At 33.9% G+C, this 18,112-nt stretch overlaps 2 protein-coding genes across 2 annotated transcripts in view; one reads left to right on the top strand and one right to left on the bottom strand.

The window, feature by feature from the left end:
* Positions 1-871: 871 nt before the first annotated feature.
* On the bottom strand, positions 872-16,018 carry LOC145256498 (uncharacterized). Its single transcript, XM_080115452.1, has 2 exons — positions 15,882-16,018; positions 872-2,323 (listed from the first exon to the last, which is right to left on the bottom strand). Exons 1-2 carry the CDS (start codon positions 15,889-15,891, stop codon positions 981-983), a joined length of 1,353 nt encoding a protein of 450 aa, XP_079971578.1. The 5' UTR covers positions 15,892-16,018; the 3' UTR covers positions 872-980.
* A 13-nt stretch (positions 16,019-16,031) lies between these two features.
* The window catches only part of LOC145256496 (uncharacterized), a 174,985-nt gene continuing 172,904 nt past the window's right edge, over positions 16,032-18,112 (top strand). Inside the window, exon 1 of the mRNA XM_080115447.1 lies at positions 16,032-16,156. The gene's annotated coding sequence lies outside the window, so the exon portion shown is untranslated. The remainder of the gene's footprint in view (positions 16,157-18,112) is intronic.

Raw genomic sequence — 18,112 nt, 5'->3', positions numbered from 1 at the left:
AGTTGGGTAAAAAAAAACCCAAAAAAACAACTACCTCGCAGTTAAAATTCAGTGCGGAAACGTTAAGTGTGCGTTTGACCTCATTAAACACGCACCTGTCTGTCACATCACTTTTTAATCATTTTATTTCACACATTCTCACTTCTCTGCCAGCATAGTGTGGCGGGAAGTCATCAGCCTATTAACCTCAAGGGTTTGGGTTCAAGCCTACCAACCAAAACTTTTTTTTCTTCTTTTACATCTTCAAACACCCGGGCAATACCGGGTACCCCCCCCCCGCTAGTCTCAATTAAAAAATCAGTATGGGAGATAAGTCATATTATCATTTGAATAGTATAACAAGAGTTGTCTCCTTTTTTTTACTTTAATTGTAAAGACAAATAAAAACCAAGAACTAAGATGTAGCCTGTGAAATAGATAAACAAAATTCTTGACATTAAAAAAATATAAAAATGATAGAGAAATAAGGTAAAGAAAGAGAAAAAGAACAAAGGAACAGAAAGAGAAAAAGAACAAAGGAAAAAGGAAAGAAAAGAAAAATGGAAAAGAAAAAAGGAAAAAGAGAAAGGAAAAAGAAAAACAAGAGAAAAAAGAAAAAGTTAACAGAAAAGAATAAAGAAAGGAAAACAAAAAAAAGAAAAAGTAAAAAAGGATAGAAAAATCAGAAAAAAAAGAAGAAAAAGAAAACAAGGAAGAGAGAAAAAAAGGAAACAAGAAAAGAAAGAAAAAAGGAAAGTAAAAAAAAATTGGATAGAAAAAAAAAAGGAAAGACATGGGGAGAGGTTACTCCTGGGCGAAAAATAAAAATTTATAACACTGTAAAAAAAATTTCATTAAATAAAAAAAAAAAAAAAAAAAAAAACATACAATATTTTCTAGATTCCCTCATGAAATTTATTAAAAAGAAAGATGTCTGGATCTGAAATGAATTCCCATTTTTCTTCTTTCAACAAATATCGAAAAAAATCTTAAAATCCGAATTATTTAAAATTTGGGACCTTTTTTGTTTTTTGGGGAAATCTTCTAAAGTACTTTCGAAAAGGCCTTTTTCCTTTGGCCTTCTTATTAGGTAAAGAGCGTTTCACGGGTAAAAGTCGTTTCCCAACTGAAGTCTTTTTGTAATAAAACAACTGTAACGCCATAGACACTCGTGGGTATTTTACGGCATGGGTTATGACATGCGCTTTGGCTGGAAAAAAACTGTCAAAATCCTTTTCACAAAATGGACAAAGGAAGGAGAGCAAAACATCTGGGGAATCTGGTTTGTCAAACGGATAATGTTTGCGAGCCTCGTAATGTAGGTTTAGCGCTCGATGTTTCGAGCATCGGAGCTTGCACACTTGGCATACACTATCAACCGGAACCAAAATGTCAGTATTACGTACAACTTCCGAAATAGCATACAGTCCGTTCTGTTGCTTGCCGCTAGTGGCAAAGCATTGCTGGCTATGAGTGGCGCATACATAAATGTTTGGGAAAATTTTAAAACATGTGGGGCACGTTGCAATTTGTGTACAGTGCTTCTCTTCGCTCTGAACATACATTTCCTCCATGGTATACCAAGGCGAAATGTTACCGTTCTCCAGTTGTCCCAAACACTTGCTGCCCGATCGATGCTTTAAGTTATTTAGATGGGAACACATTTCTTCAGCTTTCGCACTGGTAAATTCACAATAGTCACACTTAAAGCACTGAATCAATGCGTCTCCATTAAAAAACGAATCCAAGTTCGTCTTTGCGATCTTTTTCGAACTTGGGACGCAATCTAACTCAAAGTCGTTGTTTGCGACTGGCGTTTCATTGTCTTCAGCATTCAATCCATTTATTTTTATATCAGGAGATTTCCTCTTCAAATTTTTCTCTTCGTCTCCATTAAATACATCGACTGTCGTCTTTCCGTACAAATATTCAGCAAACCGATTCTTAAAACCTTCGGTCGAATAAAACGTTTTCTCACTAACCTCTGTGTTTTGAGATTCGGCAACACCTTTTAATTGTTCGCATTTCATCTTGACCTTCGATTCCTGTTGGGTCGTCACCTCTGACTCTACTCCCGAAGACTCATCATTAAACTTAATCATTTTATTTAACATTAATTTAGATTCATTATCAGACTCAGATTCCGTGTAATTATCCTCAGAATATTCATGATTTATATTATTCGAATAGCTTTCCATACACATAAGTTGGTTAATCCGATAGAAGGTTCTGGAATTGCATATATTAAAACCATAGATGAGAGTGTCCCGTGCATTCTTCAACTGGTACAAAGGATATGGACCCTTGTAAGATGCCAAAAAGTCCTGGCCATCTCTTGGAAACCCTAAAAAAAAAAAAGAGAAACACATAAATACACAATTTCATTTTAGCATAACAAAAAATTTTAAATGTTTAAAAATGAAATAAAAATATGTCCTTGTACATCTAGGATAAGTTGTATAACATTTGTGTTGGAAACATCATGTTTATATATATACTAGCAAAAGTACCCGTCGTTGACTGGGTTCAAAAACAGCCTCCAGAAAATGGACTCTGATTTATGAAAGTATGATAGGTTATGAAAAGGAAGGGTTGTAAAGAGATAGCTTCGAATCTGAGGGTATCAAAATCAAAGCAAAATATGATGCAAATAAAAATAAAATAATATATATATATATATATATATATATATATATACTAGCAAAAGTACCCGTCGTTGACTGGGTTCAAAAACAGCCTACAGAAAATGGACTCTGATTTATGAAAGTATGATAGGTTATGAAAAGGAAGGGTTGTAAAGAGATAGCTTCGAATTTGGGGCTATCAAAACCAAAGCAAAATATGATGAAAGTAAAAATAAAATAGATAAACCCCATAATTTATTATACCATACCTGTTCACACTGAAACACTTATCACAATATTCTGTGGATCTATATTAAAAAACCTTGTTAAACTTTGTGACATATTGCCATTCTATGGAGGTCAGGTGCGAACGAACACCCCATAATTTTATTATACAATATTTCTTCAAACTGAAACATAATTATCAAAGTATACTTACGTAGATAGATATGAAAAGTCTTTATTAAAGTGTGTGCCTATTTCCATTCTATGGAGGCCAGGCGCGAATGCAGACACAAGGCACAGTGCAACTTTGACATAAGGGGATGACATATTTGGGATGAAATTTGTAAGGATACTATGTAGGGAGTCGAGCAGCAAGATGTTCACATTACACTTGAACTTCTGCATGTCAGTACAGTCTACAGGGAATTTCTGACAAAGAGGGAAGAATTGCTGTTTTCTGGATCAGAATCTATTCCATCTAACACTTATCGTTAGCAAATTTTTTTTACCTAAAAGTAGTGTTTATTTAGCTTCTTACATCAAGTGGCTTCATGTCTTGTCTAGAGCGATTTTCATTAAAACAAGTGAAGCATGCATGGTTCTTTGTGAGTGCACAATGAAAGAGGTATAAAAAAATGACTAAGTTCAGCATTGCCCGCCCCCCCTTCCATTTAGCCCCAAAAGTCCCCTGGTGAAAATGAACAAACGGTGCAGTTTTAGGCTTTAACATATGTAAATTTTGAGTTCTGCACCATGCAAAAAAAGAAATGAATAAGTCCATCATTTGACCCCCACCCCCATCCCCATTTAGCCCCACCATGCAAAACTGCTAAATAGACATACACAGAAAATTTTGGACAAATATGGTAAAATAGTCCCAAAAATGGAGTGTTTTTATTAGCCCTAAAAGAACCCCTGGGGCTCACCCAAGAGTTATCGAGAAGTATAGACAAACAAAATTATATAGAAATCAGTTCAGAAAGTTTTATAAAAATCCAAGGCATCAATTTTTTTTAATAAGCACAAAAGTGTCAATTTTAGCTATTTTAACCCGACCGAAAGGTACTCTTAGGGGGATAAACGGAGTTTTCCTGGAAAATCTGTTCTGTTACTTTTTTACTCGTAACATGTTTAATTTTTTGTGCAAAATTTCCAAAAATTCCAATTTGAGAAAAGTGCGGACAGACGAACGGACAAGGGTGAATCTACAGGTCCACCCACCTTTTGTCGGAGACCAAAAAATCCCATTTATTAGTTATTTAAAGTATAAAAAGATGGATGGGTATGGCTTTTTATTTTTATTATAGATTAATATCAATATATAATAATACATTTATCAAAGTCAAAAGCCACTTGAGGATAAGAGTTAATGAGATAAAAATAATTGCCAGACTAAAAATGAGGAATATTATGAGAGTATTAACATTAATCAATGGTATGAACAGTGTTGACAAATTATGACAAGAATTGGTTGACATTGGATATGAAGATGACCATGTCTTAATCAACAGAGAAACAGTCTTGCAATAAGGTGTTCCACAGGCGAGAAGCTTTTGCAGAGAAGGTATATTCATTAAAATTCCCCTTGATGTTAGTCACATCGATGGAGAAAGGAAAATCTTTTTTCGTTGTAGTAAAAAGATGAGTTCTTGCTGTGAATGTCTTACAGGGTGCAACCTGAGATTAAAGCTCAGCCAAGCACCTTTGATGACCACAAATTCTTCCAACACTAAAAAAGAAAAAATTATTATTGCTCAGGTGTGAAAATACTGCTCATATTCAATGTTGAACAGTGTTTGATTAATTATGGGGGCAGTTTATAACAAGAATTTGTTGACATTAAATTTAAAGAGAACCAAGTTGTAATCAGCAAGGAAGTAGTCTCCCTGTAACATGTTCTACAAGTGAGAAACACTTGCAAAGACCATGGAAATTCTGTCTAAATCTAGGAAAATGAAGAGAGAAAGAAAAGTCTTTTTTCATTATGGTAAAATTGTTTTGACTTTTAAAATGAATCAAACGAGAGATAGTTGCAAAGAAAAAAAAAATTTTGACACAAACGTTTTTAAGTGAAGGAAGAATTTTCTTTTTTTCTTTAAAAAAAAAAAAAAAAAAAAAAAGAAAAGGAGTCACTACTTATCAAGGCCCGGAAGCCACTCGAGGATAAGGGTTAATGAGTGTACAGTAGTCGATGGGAAAATGTAGTAATTGTTAGCAGTGGAAATTTGATAAATTGGATTACTTAAGGGGACGGCTCATCAAGAACTTGTTCACGTTGGACTTGAAGACGACCATATTGTAGTCAGTTGGAAAGCAGGAAAATGGAACAGAGTTCCACAAGTGTGTAGTTCTAAGAAAGAAGCTTTGTTCATGGAATCTATGCTTAGGTTTAGATACAGATAAAGAGTGGAGGAAATTATTGATAGTGGTTTCAGCTAGACGAGTGTTTTTTTTTATTTATTTGATTCAAGTCGCCGACATGTTATTTTACAAAACGACAAGTATGTCTGCGCCTTTTTTTTTCCTTTCTCGTCTGATAGGAGTCCTTTGTTTTTAGTTACAACCAGCTGGGGTGTACCATAAATCTCTCTGGGACTCACAGGTCAGCTGGCTTGCTTTTGTACAAGTTTAATAAAGTTTAGTAGAAGGAGACTTGCATGCTTGTTGAGCGTACCTTTCAAATCGATACACGTCTTTTCCATTTTCTTCTTCTTAATAACTATATATACAATTGCCTCCGTGACAGCACACTCATGCCACGACTTAAAATGTGTTCATATCCTTAGTGTCCTGGCTTGGTCATTTAATGGCAGACCCAGCGACTATGTTATGCAAGTTCTTGTTGTGAATGTCTTACAAGGTGGAACCAAAGATTGGAGCTCAGTCGGCCAATTTCCATGGAAATAATGATGGAATAGAGAGAGAGAAAGAGACTAGCAACATATCTTCTGTAGGAAAGAAAGCCATTCCCATTTACCCCACCAAATTTCAAAATCGATTTTGTATCCTGTCAACGCTAGAAAGAATGCTCTATATGCGGCACCTCCTAAGATGCCGCAGCAGTATTTTGTCTTTCAACACGTCTTCTACAATATAAATCTCACATGTCTGTTTAAATGTATGTATGTCTGCCTAAAACTTTTGACAGAGGCGACGGATTTTCACGAGATCGATATCATTTTGAAGCTCAACGTCTCGGATGAGAAATATTGAAAAATTGGCCAAAAACGTCTCGGATGAGAAATATTGAAAAATTGTCCAAAAACATTAATTCCTTCACCCTCAACTAGGCAGTTTTCTACAAGGAGAGGTCGATTTTTTGCAAGTCATCGTATCGATTAGACTGACATTGCCTAATTTTAACATTCCCAACTTCCGGTCGCGTCATGGAGTAGCGATAAGACGTCAGATTTTCTTTCACTTTCTTTTCCACCTTCACGCAACAGGTTCATGCCTGCCTGCCTGCCTACTACAACGTTTATTTTATTTTTGCTCAACACACACCTCCAAACATCCAAGCAATGCGAGCCACCCAGGCTAGTAGTATCATATAGGTAAATATATATAAATATTGCATCAGTAGTTAGGAACTTTCTGGAACAGTAAAATGATGTCTCTGAATGTTTTAGATAAGGATTGATAATTTGTACTATTTGAACTTGCCGTTCTCATGTTGAGTGTCATTCACACAATGTTTCGGGAAATATAACCTTCGAACTGACCAGGTAGTAATCTGCAAGGGCCCGTAGCGTAATGGATACAGTACTAGGTAAAATTCAGTTGTAATACTCTCCCAGAAGTTGAAGGTCCAATCCGCAGTGAATGTGTTCTAAGGAACTCGTAGAACTGGTACTCCTTTGACATAAATAACCCTGACTAACTTGACACGCTGCAAAATCCCACCTCTTTAATCTTGAGGCTCTGTATAACATAGTACACATTTACACACGTGTTAATGTGTAGACACCTGGGATCCAACACGTTGTAGCAGAGGACATCGCAAGGAACAAAAGACAAGTAATAACTCTATTCACTTTTTTTGTTGAAACAATAACATGTATTTTTGGATACTTTCCCCCGAATAAAACGTTTGCTTATTTATTTTTGTTTAACAGCATATTAACCCTTTTCAGGTTATTTAATGCCAAATCCAATAGTTTAGAAGAAGGTGTTTATGTTTTTGAATATTTATTCATAGAGTTTAGTCGGGTTGTTTTGTAGAGTAAAATTTTTTTTTTTTTTTTTTTTACAAATCTTGTTACTCTCAAAAAGGAAAATATTTGATCCAGACGATTATTTTCAAAGATGTTCTTCATTTGGATTTAAGGTATTGTTTCCTGGCATTATCAATGGCTCTACATTCCACAAAAATTTAAAAATTGGTTGATTTCCTGAACGTTCAAGTGAACAGTGGGGGAGAGGGGATATTTATACATTTTGGGGATCGATCAATTTGCACGTTCAGACGCATTTTAATATAGAAAAGGTAATTTCAGACTTAAGCAAAATAAATCGAAAACTTCCTTTCGAAGGATTTGTTTCATATTTTTGTTATAGTTGGAGGTACTTATGCATTGTACGACCCGAGATTTCCACAAAGTTGGTTTGGGCTCACTCGTCAGCTGACGGAAAAGACCGGCCGAGCGTTCGGCAATTTTTAAAACACTATAAAAAAAAGTAAACATTTGTCTAACCCAAACCCTAACTTTAAATCTAACTTATTTTTATGAAATTTAAATAGTATATATAAAATTTTATGGGGAAGACAATAGTGGTGGTTTTGAACCCCAAATTTTGATGAAGTTTATATCATATATATAAAACTAGCCTGAGTGACCCGGCGTTGCCCGGGTGTTTGGAGGTGTGCGTTGAGCAAAAAAAAAAAAAGTGGTAGCAGGCAGGCAGGCTCGAACCCGTGACGCAAAGACGGAAAAGAAAGTGGAAGAAAACCAGACGTCTTACCCCTACTCAATGACATGACCGGAAGTTGAGAATGTTGAAATTAGTAAAGTCATTCCAACCGATTCGATGACTTGCAAAAATGGTGGTGAAAAAAAAATTAAAAAAAAAAAAAAAAAAAAATCGACCCCTCCTTGTAGAAAACTGTCCAGTTGAGGGTGAAGGAATTAATGTTTTTAGCCAATTTTTCGATATTTGTCGTCCGAAGGGTTAAGCTTCAAAACAATACCGATCGTGTGAAAATCCGTCGCCTCTGTCAAAAGTTTTAGGATGACATACATACATTTAAACAGACAAGTAAGATTTATATAGATTATCCCACAAGATAATACGCAAATGGTATGCCACAATAAAACTTAATTTGATATTTCACCTTGTAATTATGTTTTTACTGGATATTTTTGTACGTTTTGAAATTTATACTAATTTCGACCTGACACGTAATGTTTTCACCTGAAATGCGTTGGTTTAAAAGATCACCAATCTAAAAACAAGCACCTTTCTTTCTTTTAATGATTTTTTTATTTAAATCAAAATAAAGATTTAGATTTTTTTTTTAAATAATAAAATCAATGATAGCAAATGTTTTCTTTATGATTTTTTTTTTTGTATTAGGGTAAAGGTGCTCAGTGTTTCAATACCTTCCGGAGTTTTCCGGGTGCTTGCTAAGAGAGAGTCAATAGATCAATTTTTTAAATGTTATTTTAAGCTAAATAACAGTACTTACTTGTCATGTCGAAAATAGCAATATATCAAAAAACTAAGAAAATTCATTGAGTAGAACAACTGCTATCGTATTTTTCATGGCAAGTGCTCGACTGAGCTCCAATCTATGGTACCCCCCCTAAAAAACTTTCACAAAAAAAAAAAAAAAAAAACAATTGATTAGCTACAACCACTATAAACAATTTCTCTCACTTTCACTCTGTGCCTAAATCTAAATACAGATTCTATGAACAAAGCTTCTTTCCAAGAACTGCCTGCACGTGGAACACTGTTCCACTAGCCTAGTTCCTCGTTGAATACAACATGGTAGCCTTCAAATTCAATGTAAACAAGTTCTTATCAAGCCATCCCCATAAATAATCAAATTCTACCCAATTTACACCATAAATGATTACTACACTACCACCATACATTCATTAACCCTTATCCTTGAGTGGCCCTTGGGACTTGATAAGTGATGACTCCCAAATAAATTTTTTTAAAAAAGTCTATCGTTATCGACTAAAACAAAACGTCACCATTAAAGTGACAAAAAGGGAGATAAGTATGCCCCCCTGTATTTGCAATCTCCAAGGTGTTCACATCAAGAGAAAATGCAATTTCCTCCAATTTTCCGTAAAAGTTAATGTTAACTATAATGAATTTTTGTAATTTTTTAATATATTACTATTTTCGACATGACAAGTAAGTACTCTTGTTTTTTCTTAAAACAACATTTAAAAAAAATCGATCTGTCGTCTCGAACTTAATAAGCACCGTTTTCCGTAAACCATGCAAATCATTTATGGTTCTTACAAAGAGAGATGACGGATCGATTTTTGTTTTTTCTAATATGTCCTTTTTAAGCAATAACAATATTACACACTGAATTATCATGTCGAAAATAGTAATATATCCAACCAATTACAATAATTCAGAGAGTAGAAAGTTATTTATAGTGAAAATTAATTTTTTACGGAAAATTGCATTTTTCTAGATGTTTTAGACAGTGAAAATTGCAGAAACAGGGGACATAAATAAGAAAGCCTATTTGAGATTACATTATAATGGTGCCCAATATGTGTAGCCGGTATTGAAAGACTTTTTGGTACTCTTGCAGAATTTGACTCGGATCCTCGTAATTTCCCGTCAATTATGGTTCAGTCTGAATACAACCGGCAGTTACCGGATTAAGCCGAACAAAGTAACAGACGCAGACGAATTTAAAAAACAAACAAACAGGAAAAGGTGCAAATTAAGGAAGTAGGTCCAACAGACAAGCCTCATTCTAAAAAATCTGAAAAGTTAGGTCACGTGACATGTGAAACCAGTACTTCTAAAGCAAAAACATTTAAATTTTTCTGTTTTAAAAAAGTTTTTTTACGTTTTACTTATCTTGCCTTTGGTTTCAGTTATTTATTTTCACTAGTTCGTTAGTAATAAATATTCAAAATTTCTTGAAACTTTTTCCTTAATTCTTTGAATTGTTTTTTTGTTGATTTTTTTTTTTTACTTTTAGCTCAACTTGCGTTTATATTGTATATTTCACCATTTCGTTTTTTTGTGTTGTTCAGCTTGGCTAGGAGCAAAGTGTTCTTATGCTACATTTCACCTTTTCTGTCCTTAGTCAGTGGGGGAGAAATCCTTCTGGACTAAGGGTAATTTTCGTGAAAGTTTGGCCAGGGGTGGGGGGGGACCATGGATTAGAGCTCAGACGAGCACTTGCCATGAAAATAACAATAAAGCAGAGACATGCTCGCAGCATCTCTGTGGGAAAGTGGTCCTGGATATGACCTTAAACTATATCCAGTGGTGAGGCCCCAGCTTGCAGGCTTTGGGGAGTGTGGAGCCACCCATTAATTACCATTTCACCCAGGTTCACTCTGACCCGGAGTTGTAGTACCTGTTATGGTCCCAACTATGGGTTAAATAGAAACTGACTTGAAAACAACAAATATATTCTATTAAAAAATTTTTCTTCAAAATCTTTGGATTCGGCATTAAATAACCCGAAAAGGGTTGATATGCTGTAAAACAAAAACAACTAAACCTAATAAGCTATGAAGCCTATTTTGAACTCTGCCAAGGCTTCTAGCAGCTCCTGCACAGATGTGGCAACAGTACTCTATCCCTGGACGTACTTGGCTCTTATATAGATAGAGAATTGCATCAGAAGTGAGATATCTACAGGAGTGGTAGAAGGATCCCACCATTTTTCCAGCGACCTTGGCAACAGATTTGACGTACATGTTCCATTTCAGATCAAGAGCTTGTCAAAACATGGAACCGCCTCAAGACGAGAGCCATTCATTTCAACTGATGCAAGATGGGGAACAGAGCGTTGATGATGAAAAGATAGAAGCTTAGTTTTAGATGCATTAAAAGTAACCGGCCACCTCTTTCTCCATTGTACCACTTGTTCAAGATCAGAAGAGAGAGAGAATCAGAGAGAACTTGGTAATTTACAGCTTTTGATGTTTTGCCATAGATGGTAGTGTCGCCAGCATAAATGTCTACGAATAATCGCTGAAAAAAGTTTTAAAAAGGTGTAAAACGCGCATTTTTCGGGGGATTCGCACTCTCGTACAAGTCCTCCGAATCTTTTTAACCGTAAGGTGGAAGCACAGTTTTTTTTAACCGTAAGGTGGAAGTACAGTTTTTCTGTTTTTCAAGAAAACTTAGATTCTTTGTTGGGTTTGTTTTACTATACACATAGATACGAAAAAGTTGTCAAAGAAAAAAAGAAAAAACATAAATAAATGTTATCAAAGGCAAGATAAGTTACTTTTCTACCAAACTGGATAAGTTTTTAGTGTTTTTATTTAATGTAAAATGTTTATTCGGTTGGAAAAACCGACAGTATTTATCGATATATTTGAAAAAGACAAATGGCGGCTAGCTGGATAAGTTTTTAGTGTTTTTATTTAATGTAAAATGTTTATTCGGTTGGAAAAACATACAGTATTTATCGATATATTTGAAAAAGACAAATGGCGGCTAGCTCGCTGTCGAATACAGTAAGTTTGAGAAAATGAGTTCAAACTAAAAAAATGATACAAAATACTGTTAGAAACTCACTCAATACATGATACCGTGACATAGGCTGACATATATTGAGTGGGTTTCTAACAGTATTTTGTATCATTTTTTTTAGTTTGAACTCATTTTCACAAATTCAACTAGCAATACACATGAAAAAATTGAAATAGCTTGAAATATTTCAATATTGGCAAACATAGAAAGAGCTTGATGAGCTAAGAAAGAATCTTTTTAAATTTTTAAAATCTGATTAAAATTAATGAAGTTATGACTATTTTTGTGCCTCACATGTTTGGATATTTTTCCCTCTTTAAGACCATATGCGTTTCGTCACATTTTTTACACTACTTTTTCAGTAAAAATGTCATATCTTTGTTAAAACACAAGACTAAGCAATGAAATTTACCATGTAAGTGTATTTTTGTACAAGGAATCAGAATATGCAACTGAAAATCTCCAAAAGTTCATGGTTTCCAAATAATCTGCAGTAAATGTTCATAAATATGCTGCAATTCCTTAAAAATGCCATGTATCCATAAACAGAAAAGAAGTTGGAGAACTCAAAGTTGAATTGTAATGTGCTTTATGTACAAAAAACTTAAATCTCAACATAGGATCATTTAAAAATGAATATATTACAATATTTCTTTGGTATTATTGTAGATTAACACCTTCTGTTTAACCCCACCCAACCCCTTCTGACCACCCCTCCAAAATGTGATTCTACCTTTTTAGGCAATTATGTATGAAATGCCATGAAAAACTTTAATGAAAGATAAACAAATTATTTTAGAATTTAATATAAAATAATTCCCCATTACAGGTCATTCTAGTGTTTTAGGGCAGTTAACTTTTTTTTTTATAGGAGATAAATCCTGTATGCTTTTTGTCTAATTTTTTTAAAGACGATTATATGTGATTTTAAGCGGGTTTCTATGCAATGAGAATATGGGGAGGGTTGCCATTCGGATTTTGAATTAATTGTAGGGCTAAGGAAAATTATGTGTGAACATACTGAAGACTTTACAAAAACAATATTAGAGGGGGGGGGGTAGTTTCACAAAAATTTAATGTAAAATAATTCACTATTTCCAGCATTTTGGGACAGTTAACCAATTTATTTTTTATGTGCATTTTTCTTTAAGGAAGGATCTATTTTTTGTTTGTTTTAGATGCTTGTATGTGGCTTACAGAGGTATTTTGTTGGGGGGGGGGCACTCAAACTTAGTGTTATTGTTAGGGTTAAAGATTGTTTTAGGAGGAGACTTGCCAGACATAACTTTAGTAGGTTGCTGACAGTATTTTGTTTTACTATTTATTTTTAAGTCATTATCAAGACTTCAAATATTTAAGTGTCAACTAACTGACATTTGTCTTGTTCTCAGGAAATGCTCAACAGTCAACACTATTTGTGCGTTTGTATTACTTGCCATAGAGGTACGAAAAAGTTGTCCAAAAAATAAAAAAAATAAAATTATAACAAATAAATGTTATGCAAAGCATGTTTTTATTTAATGTAACATGTTTATTCAGCTCGAAGAACATACAGTGCTTACCGATGTATTGGAAAGTTAAAAATGGCGGCCGACTATCTCTTTCACACGGTAAGTTTGGGAAAATGAGTTAAAAATAAAAAAACTAGTGAAAATACTGTTAAAACCCCCCGAATACCTTGAAATCTGTAAATATCCAAAGCGTTTTTTTCGTCCGTATGTATTACTAATTCAACAGCGAGCTAGCCACCATTAGTCTTTTTAACGTGTTTGTATTACTGTACATTCAAAAAAGTTGTCAAAAAAAAACAAATATATAACAAATAAATGTTATCAAAGGCAAGTACTTTTCTACCTAACTGGATACGTTTTTAGTGATTTTATTTAATGTAGCATGTTTATTCAGCTTGAAAAACACAGTGTGTACTGTATTGGAAAATGTAAAATGGCGCCCGAATCCCTCTGTGACCTGGTAAGTTTGGGAAAAGGAGTTATAAATAAAAAACTAGACAAAATACGGTTAAAAACTCGTTCAATATATATTACCGTGACATAGTCTGTCATATATTCGGTGGGGGTTTAAAAGTATTTTGCATTTTTAAGTCCTTTTCCCAAACTTACCGGTCCTGGATATGACCTTAAACTATATCCAGTGGTGAGGCCCCAGCTTGTGGGCTTTGGGGAGTGTGGAGCCACCCTTTAATTACCATTGCTCCCAGGTCCACTCTGACCCGGAGTGGTAGTACTAGTTAGGGTTCCAACTATGGGTTAAATAGAAACCGACTTGAAAACAACAAATATATTCTATTAAAAAATTTTTCTGCAAAATCTTTGGATTCGGCATTAAATAACCCGAAAAGGGTTGATATGCCGTAAAACAACCAACCAAAACTTACCGTGCCAAAGAGAGATTCGTTTCGGGCGCAATTTTAAATTTTCCAATAGATCGGTAAACATTGTTTTTTTGAGCTGAATAAACATGTTAAAAACACAAAAAAATATCCAGTTAGATAGAAAAGTAACTTGTCTTGCCTTTGATAACATTTATTTGTTATATATTTGTTTTTTTTTCTTTTTTTTTCACAACTTTTTCGAATCTTTATGTACAGTAATAAAAACTCAAAGTAACTTTCGTAATTTTTGGATATGTTACTATTTTCGAAATGACAATTCAGTAAATACACATAGATTCGAAAAAGTTGTAAAAAAAACCCCCCAAAAAAAACAAACGAATAAATGTTATCAAAGGCAAGATAAGTTATTTTTCTATCTAACAAGATAATTTTTTGGTATTATTATACAAACACCGTGACAGCGTTAGGGTTAGGGTTAGGATTAGGGTTAGGGTTAGGTTTAGGGTTAGGGTTAGGGGTTAGGGTTAGGGTTAATTCGCTGTCACGGTGTTTGTATAGTTTTACCAATTTTTTAGTGTTTTTATTTAATGTAACCTGTTTATTCAGTTCGAAAAACAGTGTTTAACGATGTATTTGAAAATTCAAAATGGCAGGGCAAGGGCACTCTTTGGTGAACACGGTAAGTTTGTGAAAATGAGTTAAAACTAAAAAAATACTGTTAGAAACTCGCTCAATATATCTTACCGTGGGTTTGTTTTACTGTACACAGATTCGAAAAAGTTGTCACAAAACAAATATATAACAAATAAATGTTATCAAAGGAAAAATAAGTTATTTTTCTACCCAACTGGATATGTTTTAAATGTTTATATTTAATGTAACATGTTCATTCAGCTCGAAAAACATACAGATGTATTGGAAAATTCAAAATGGCGGCCGACTCTCTCGCGGAGACGGTAAGTTTGGGAAAAGGAGTTATAAATAAAAAAAAAAAGTCAAAATACTGTTAAAACCCCACCGAATATATGTCAGCATGGCACGGTAACATATATTGAGCGAGTTTCTAACAGTATTTTATCTGGCTTTTTATTTATAACTCATTTTCCCAAACTTACTGTCTCAAAGAGAGAGTCGGCTGCCATTTTAAATTTTCCAATACATCGGTAAACACTGTATGTTTTTCGAGCTGAATGTTACATTAAATATAAACACTAAAAACATATCCAGTTTGGTAGAAACGTAACTTATCTTGCCTTTGATAACATTTATTTGTTATATTGTTTTGTGACAGCTTTTTCGAATCTATGTATACAGTAAAACAAACCCCTTACGGTAATATAAGCTGACATATATTCGGTGGATTTTTTAACAGTATTTTGTGTATTTGTTTTTAGTTTTAACTCATTTTTCCAAACCTACCGTGTTCAGAGTGCCCCGCCCCGCCATTTAAAATTTTCAAATACTTCGGTAAACACTATGTTTTTCGAGCTGAATAAACATGTTACATTAAATAAAAACACAAAAAACTATCCTTGTCTTGCCTTTGACAACATTTATTTGTTATATATTTGTTTTTTGACAACTTTTTCGAATCTATGTGTACAGTAATAAAAACCCCTCTTTATTATTACTTCTATTATTAAATACTTTTTGACCCAAATAGGTCACAAATCGGTTGGTAAACCAAAATAAATTGTTTTCGATGAATTTCTCAATTGTATTTCTTTTTAAAATAATTTATTATAGTAATAATAATAATTACAGAAAAAATCTATATGAATTTGAAAGTAAAAACATAGTAATATTTCATGTATTTTAAAATTTGAATCATTTTCCTGTACATGTGTGTGCTGTCGGACAGCACTGCCACTGCTCTGTCCGTTAATTTTGTGTAAGAACGTATTTTTCGATGTTATTATTAAAATTAAATTCGATCAGAAAACGAATTTTGATCGCTTCGAATGACGATGAATTTTAATGGTGAAAAAATATTTTTTACTTACGGTTATACATTTTGTTTTCTTTTAGTTAAAAGTCATACCCAAAATAATTTTTCATTTTTTTTTCTTCTCCACATGAAAGCATGGTGTGTGACGTCACTTCCGCACCAAACCGGAAGTTGGAATAAAGTCAGTATTTGATTTATACCATTAAAACAACATGCGTGTAATGATTGAGAGATTGATTCGTTTAAGGGACGTAGAGATTAATTGGCGCTCCTACACTATCAGAACGAAATTCCGGACATCATAATACTGAATTTCACAGAAAGACAATGGTATATACGTATTGGATTGCTCGTATTTTTAAGATGATTAATAAAAAAAAAAAAATTACGAAAATCGATCGGCTAGAAAATTATTTATTAAAGACAATAGAATTTCAAGAAAACGATCGACACAGGAGAGTTCAAAACGGAAGTAATTTTCCGTTTCGATTTATTTTATAAAAACGAGACCGCAATGTTTACAAAATGTCTACGCACGTTCGTAGACATTTTGTAAACATTGTTTTTAAAAAATAAAAAATAATACTTCTATTATGTTTTAAACGACTGTAATAGTTTATTTTGGAAGTATATTTCATAAAGAAAATTGACAACCCACTTTAAAAACAGAAATTACGAGTTTTATATATTTTATTCGCAGTTTTTTGTTGACTCTTCTGGCGGCCATGTTGTAAGCCCTAACGGTATTTTTGGAGATTACCAAATTAGGATATTAAAAAATAAAAATATCGAAAAAAAAATGATATTGGGTAAATATAGGGATAGGTTACAACAGAACACCGACCACTCAAATTTGTTTTTTAGGGGTAATCGAGGTCGCTGACAACGAATCTGATAATCAAACCCGTGGCAAATTTACCGTTTGTATGGTATTAACCCCTGAATCCACGAACTACTTTCCGCCATTTTATAGCTTCCATTTACGCTACGCACGAGCGCGCGGTAACATAAACGACGGCTGTTGAATGTGCTTTCACGTATCAAACTGCCTTTTCACATGGCGTACAAATCTTTTGTGGAACATTTAAAATTATAGGAAAAAGAAGAAAAGCACTCCAAGTGTTGGATTGGTTGTTTTTGTTTTACGGCATATCAACTCTATTCAGGTTATTTAATACCGAATCCAAAAATTTTGAAGAAAGATTTTTTAATAGAATATATTTGTTGTTTTCAAGTCAGTTTCTATTTAACCACTACCAAGTACTACCACTCCGAGTGGACCTGGGAGCAATGGAAATTAAAGGGTGGCTCCACACTCCCCAAAGCCCGCAAGCTGGGGCCTCAACACTGGATATAGTTTAAGGTCATATCCAGGATCCTCAAGTGTTGGGGCGGGGGAGGTAATGTCGGAAAGACTTCTTTTTTTTTTTTCTTTCTCATTGGCGGACAATTTAAAATTCAAAGAAAAAGTCTAAAACAAAAGTTTAAAAAAATAAAATACATTACAGTACTTTGGGGGGGGGGAGGTGTCTTACGTAGTTTTAATGCATTTTAAACAAAGTTTTCACGGGTGATTTACAAAAACATAAGCACCAAACATTTTTATGTTTTTCGTTCTTTTTTGGGGAGGGGTCAATTATAGACATCTGTGGCCTAACAGGTGCTTATGCAGTTTAATTAACCGTTATTCCGTAAGGAACGCACCGACATTTACATTTTAGGAGATTTTACTGTTTTCATTGGGGGGGGGCAGGGGTGGTGCTGGAGCTAAAAAAAAACGAAAAAAATTAATTTTTATTATTTTTTCAACATTTTTTATTAGACTAAATGTAGAGGATAGTGCATTATCATCATAATCTAACCATTAGCACATCTTAAATTAATCCAACAGATAGTTGAATTATTATGTCATACTCATCTCACCATAATGTCATTGTATATTTCAGACCTCTATCATAAATAAGCAGGTCAATGCTATTTTCGGACAACAACTTTATTAATCCAAAATGATGGAGGTCTGAAATATACAATGACATTATGGTGAGATGAGTATGACATAATAATTCAACTATCTGTTGGATTAATTCAAGATGTGCTAATGGTTAGATTATGATGATGTAATGCACTATCCTCTATCCCCCCCCCCCGAGTCATTTGACAGTGTTCTGAATGACTGATTTAATGTTTGTTGCTGGTAAGGATTGTGGATATGATGATGTAATGCACTATCCTCTAAAATGTATAACAATCGAGCCGCCATCTTGTTTCGAAAATTTGGCCCTTCTA

This window comes from Euprymna scolopes, chromosome 32 (genome assembly GCF_053919585.1).
Source record: "Euprymna scolopes isolate OS-2025 chromosome 32, ASM5391958v1, whole genome shotgun sequence".
Lineage (NCBI taxonomy): Eukaryota > Metazoa > Mollusca > Cephalopoda > Sepiida > Sepiolidae > Euprymna > Euprymna scolopes.
Note: the sequence above shows the minus strand (reverse complement) of the source record. Positions and strands in the feature narration are given on the sequence as shown.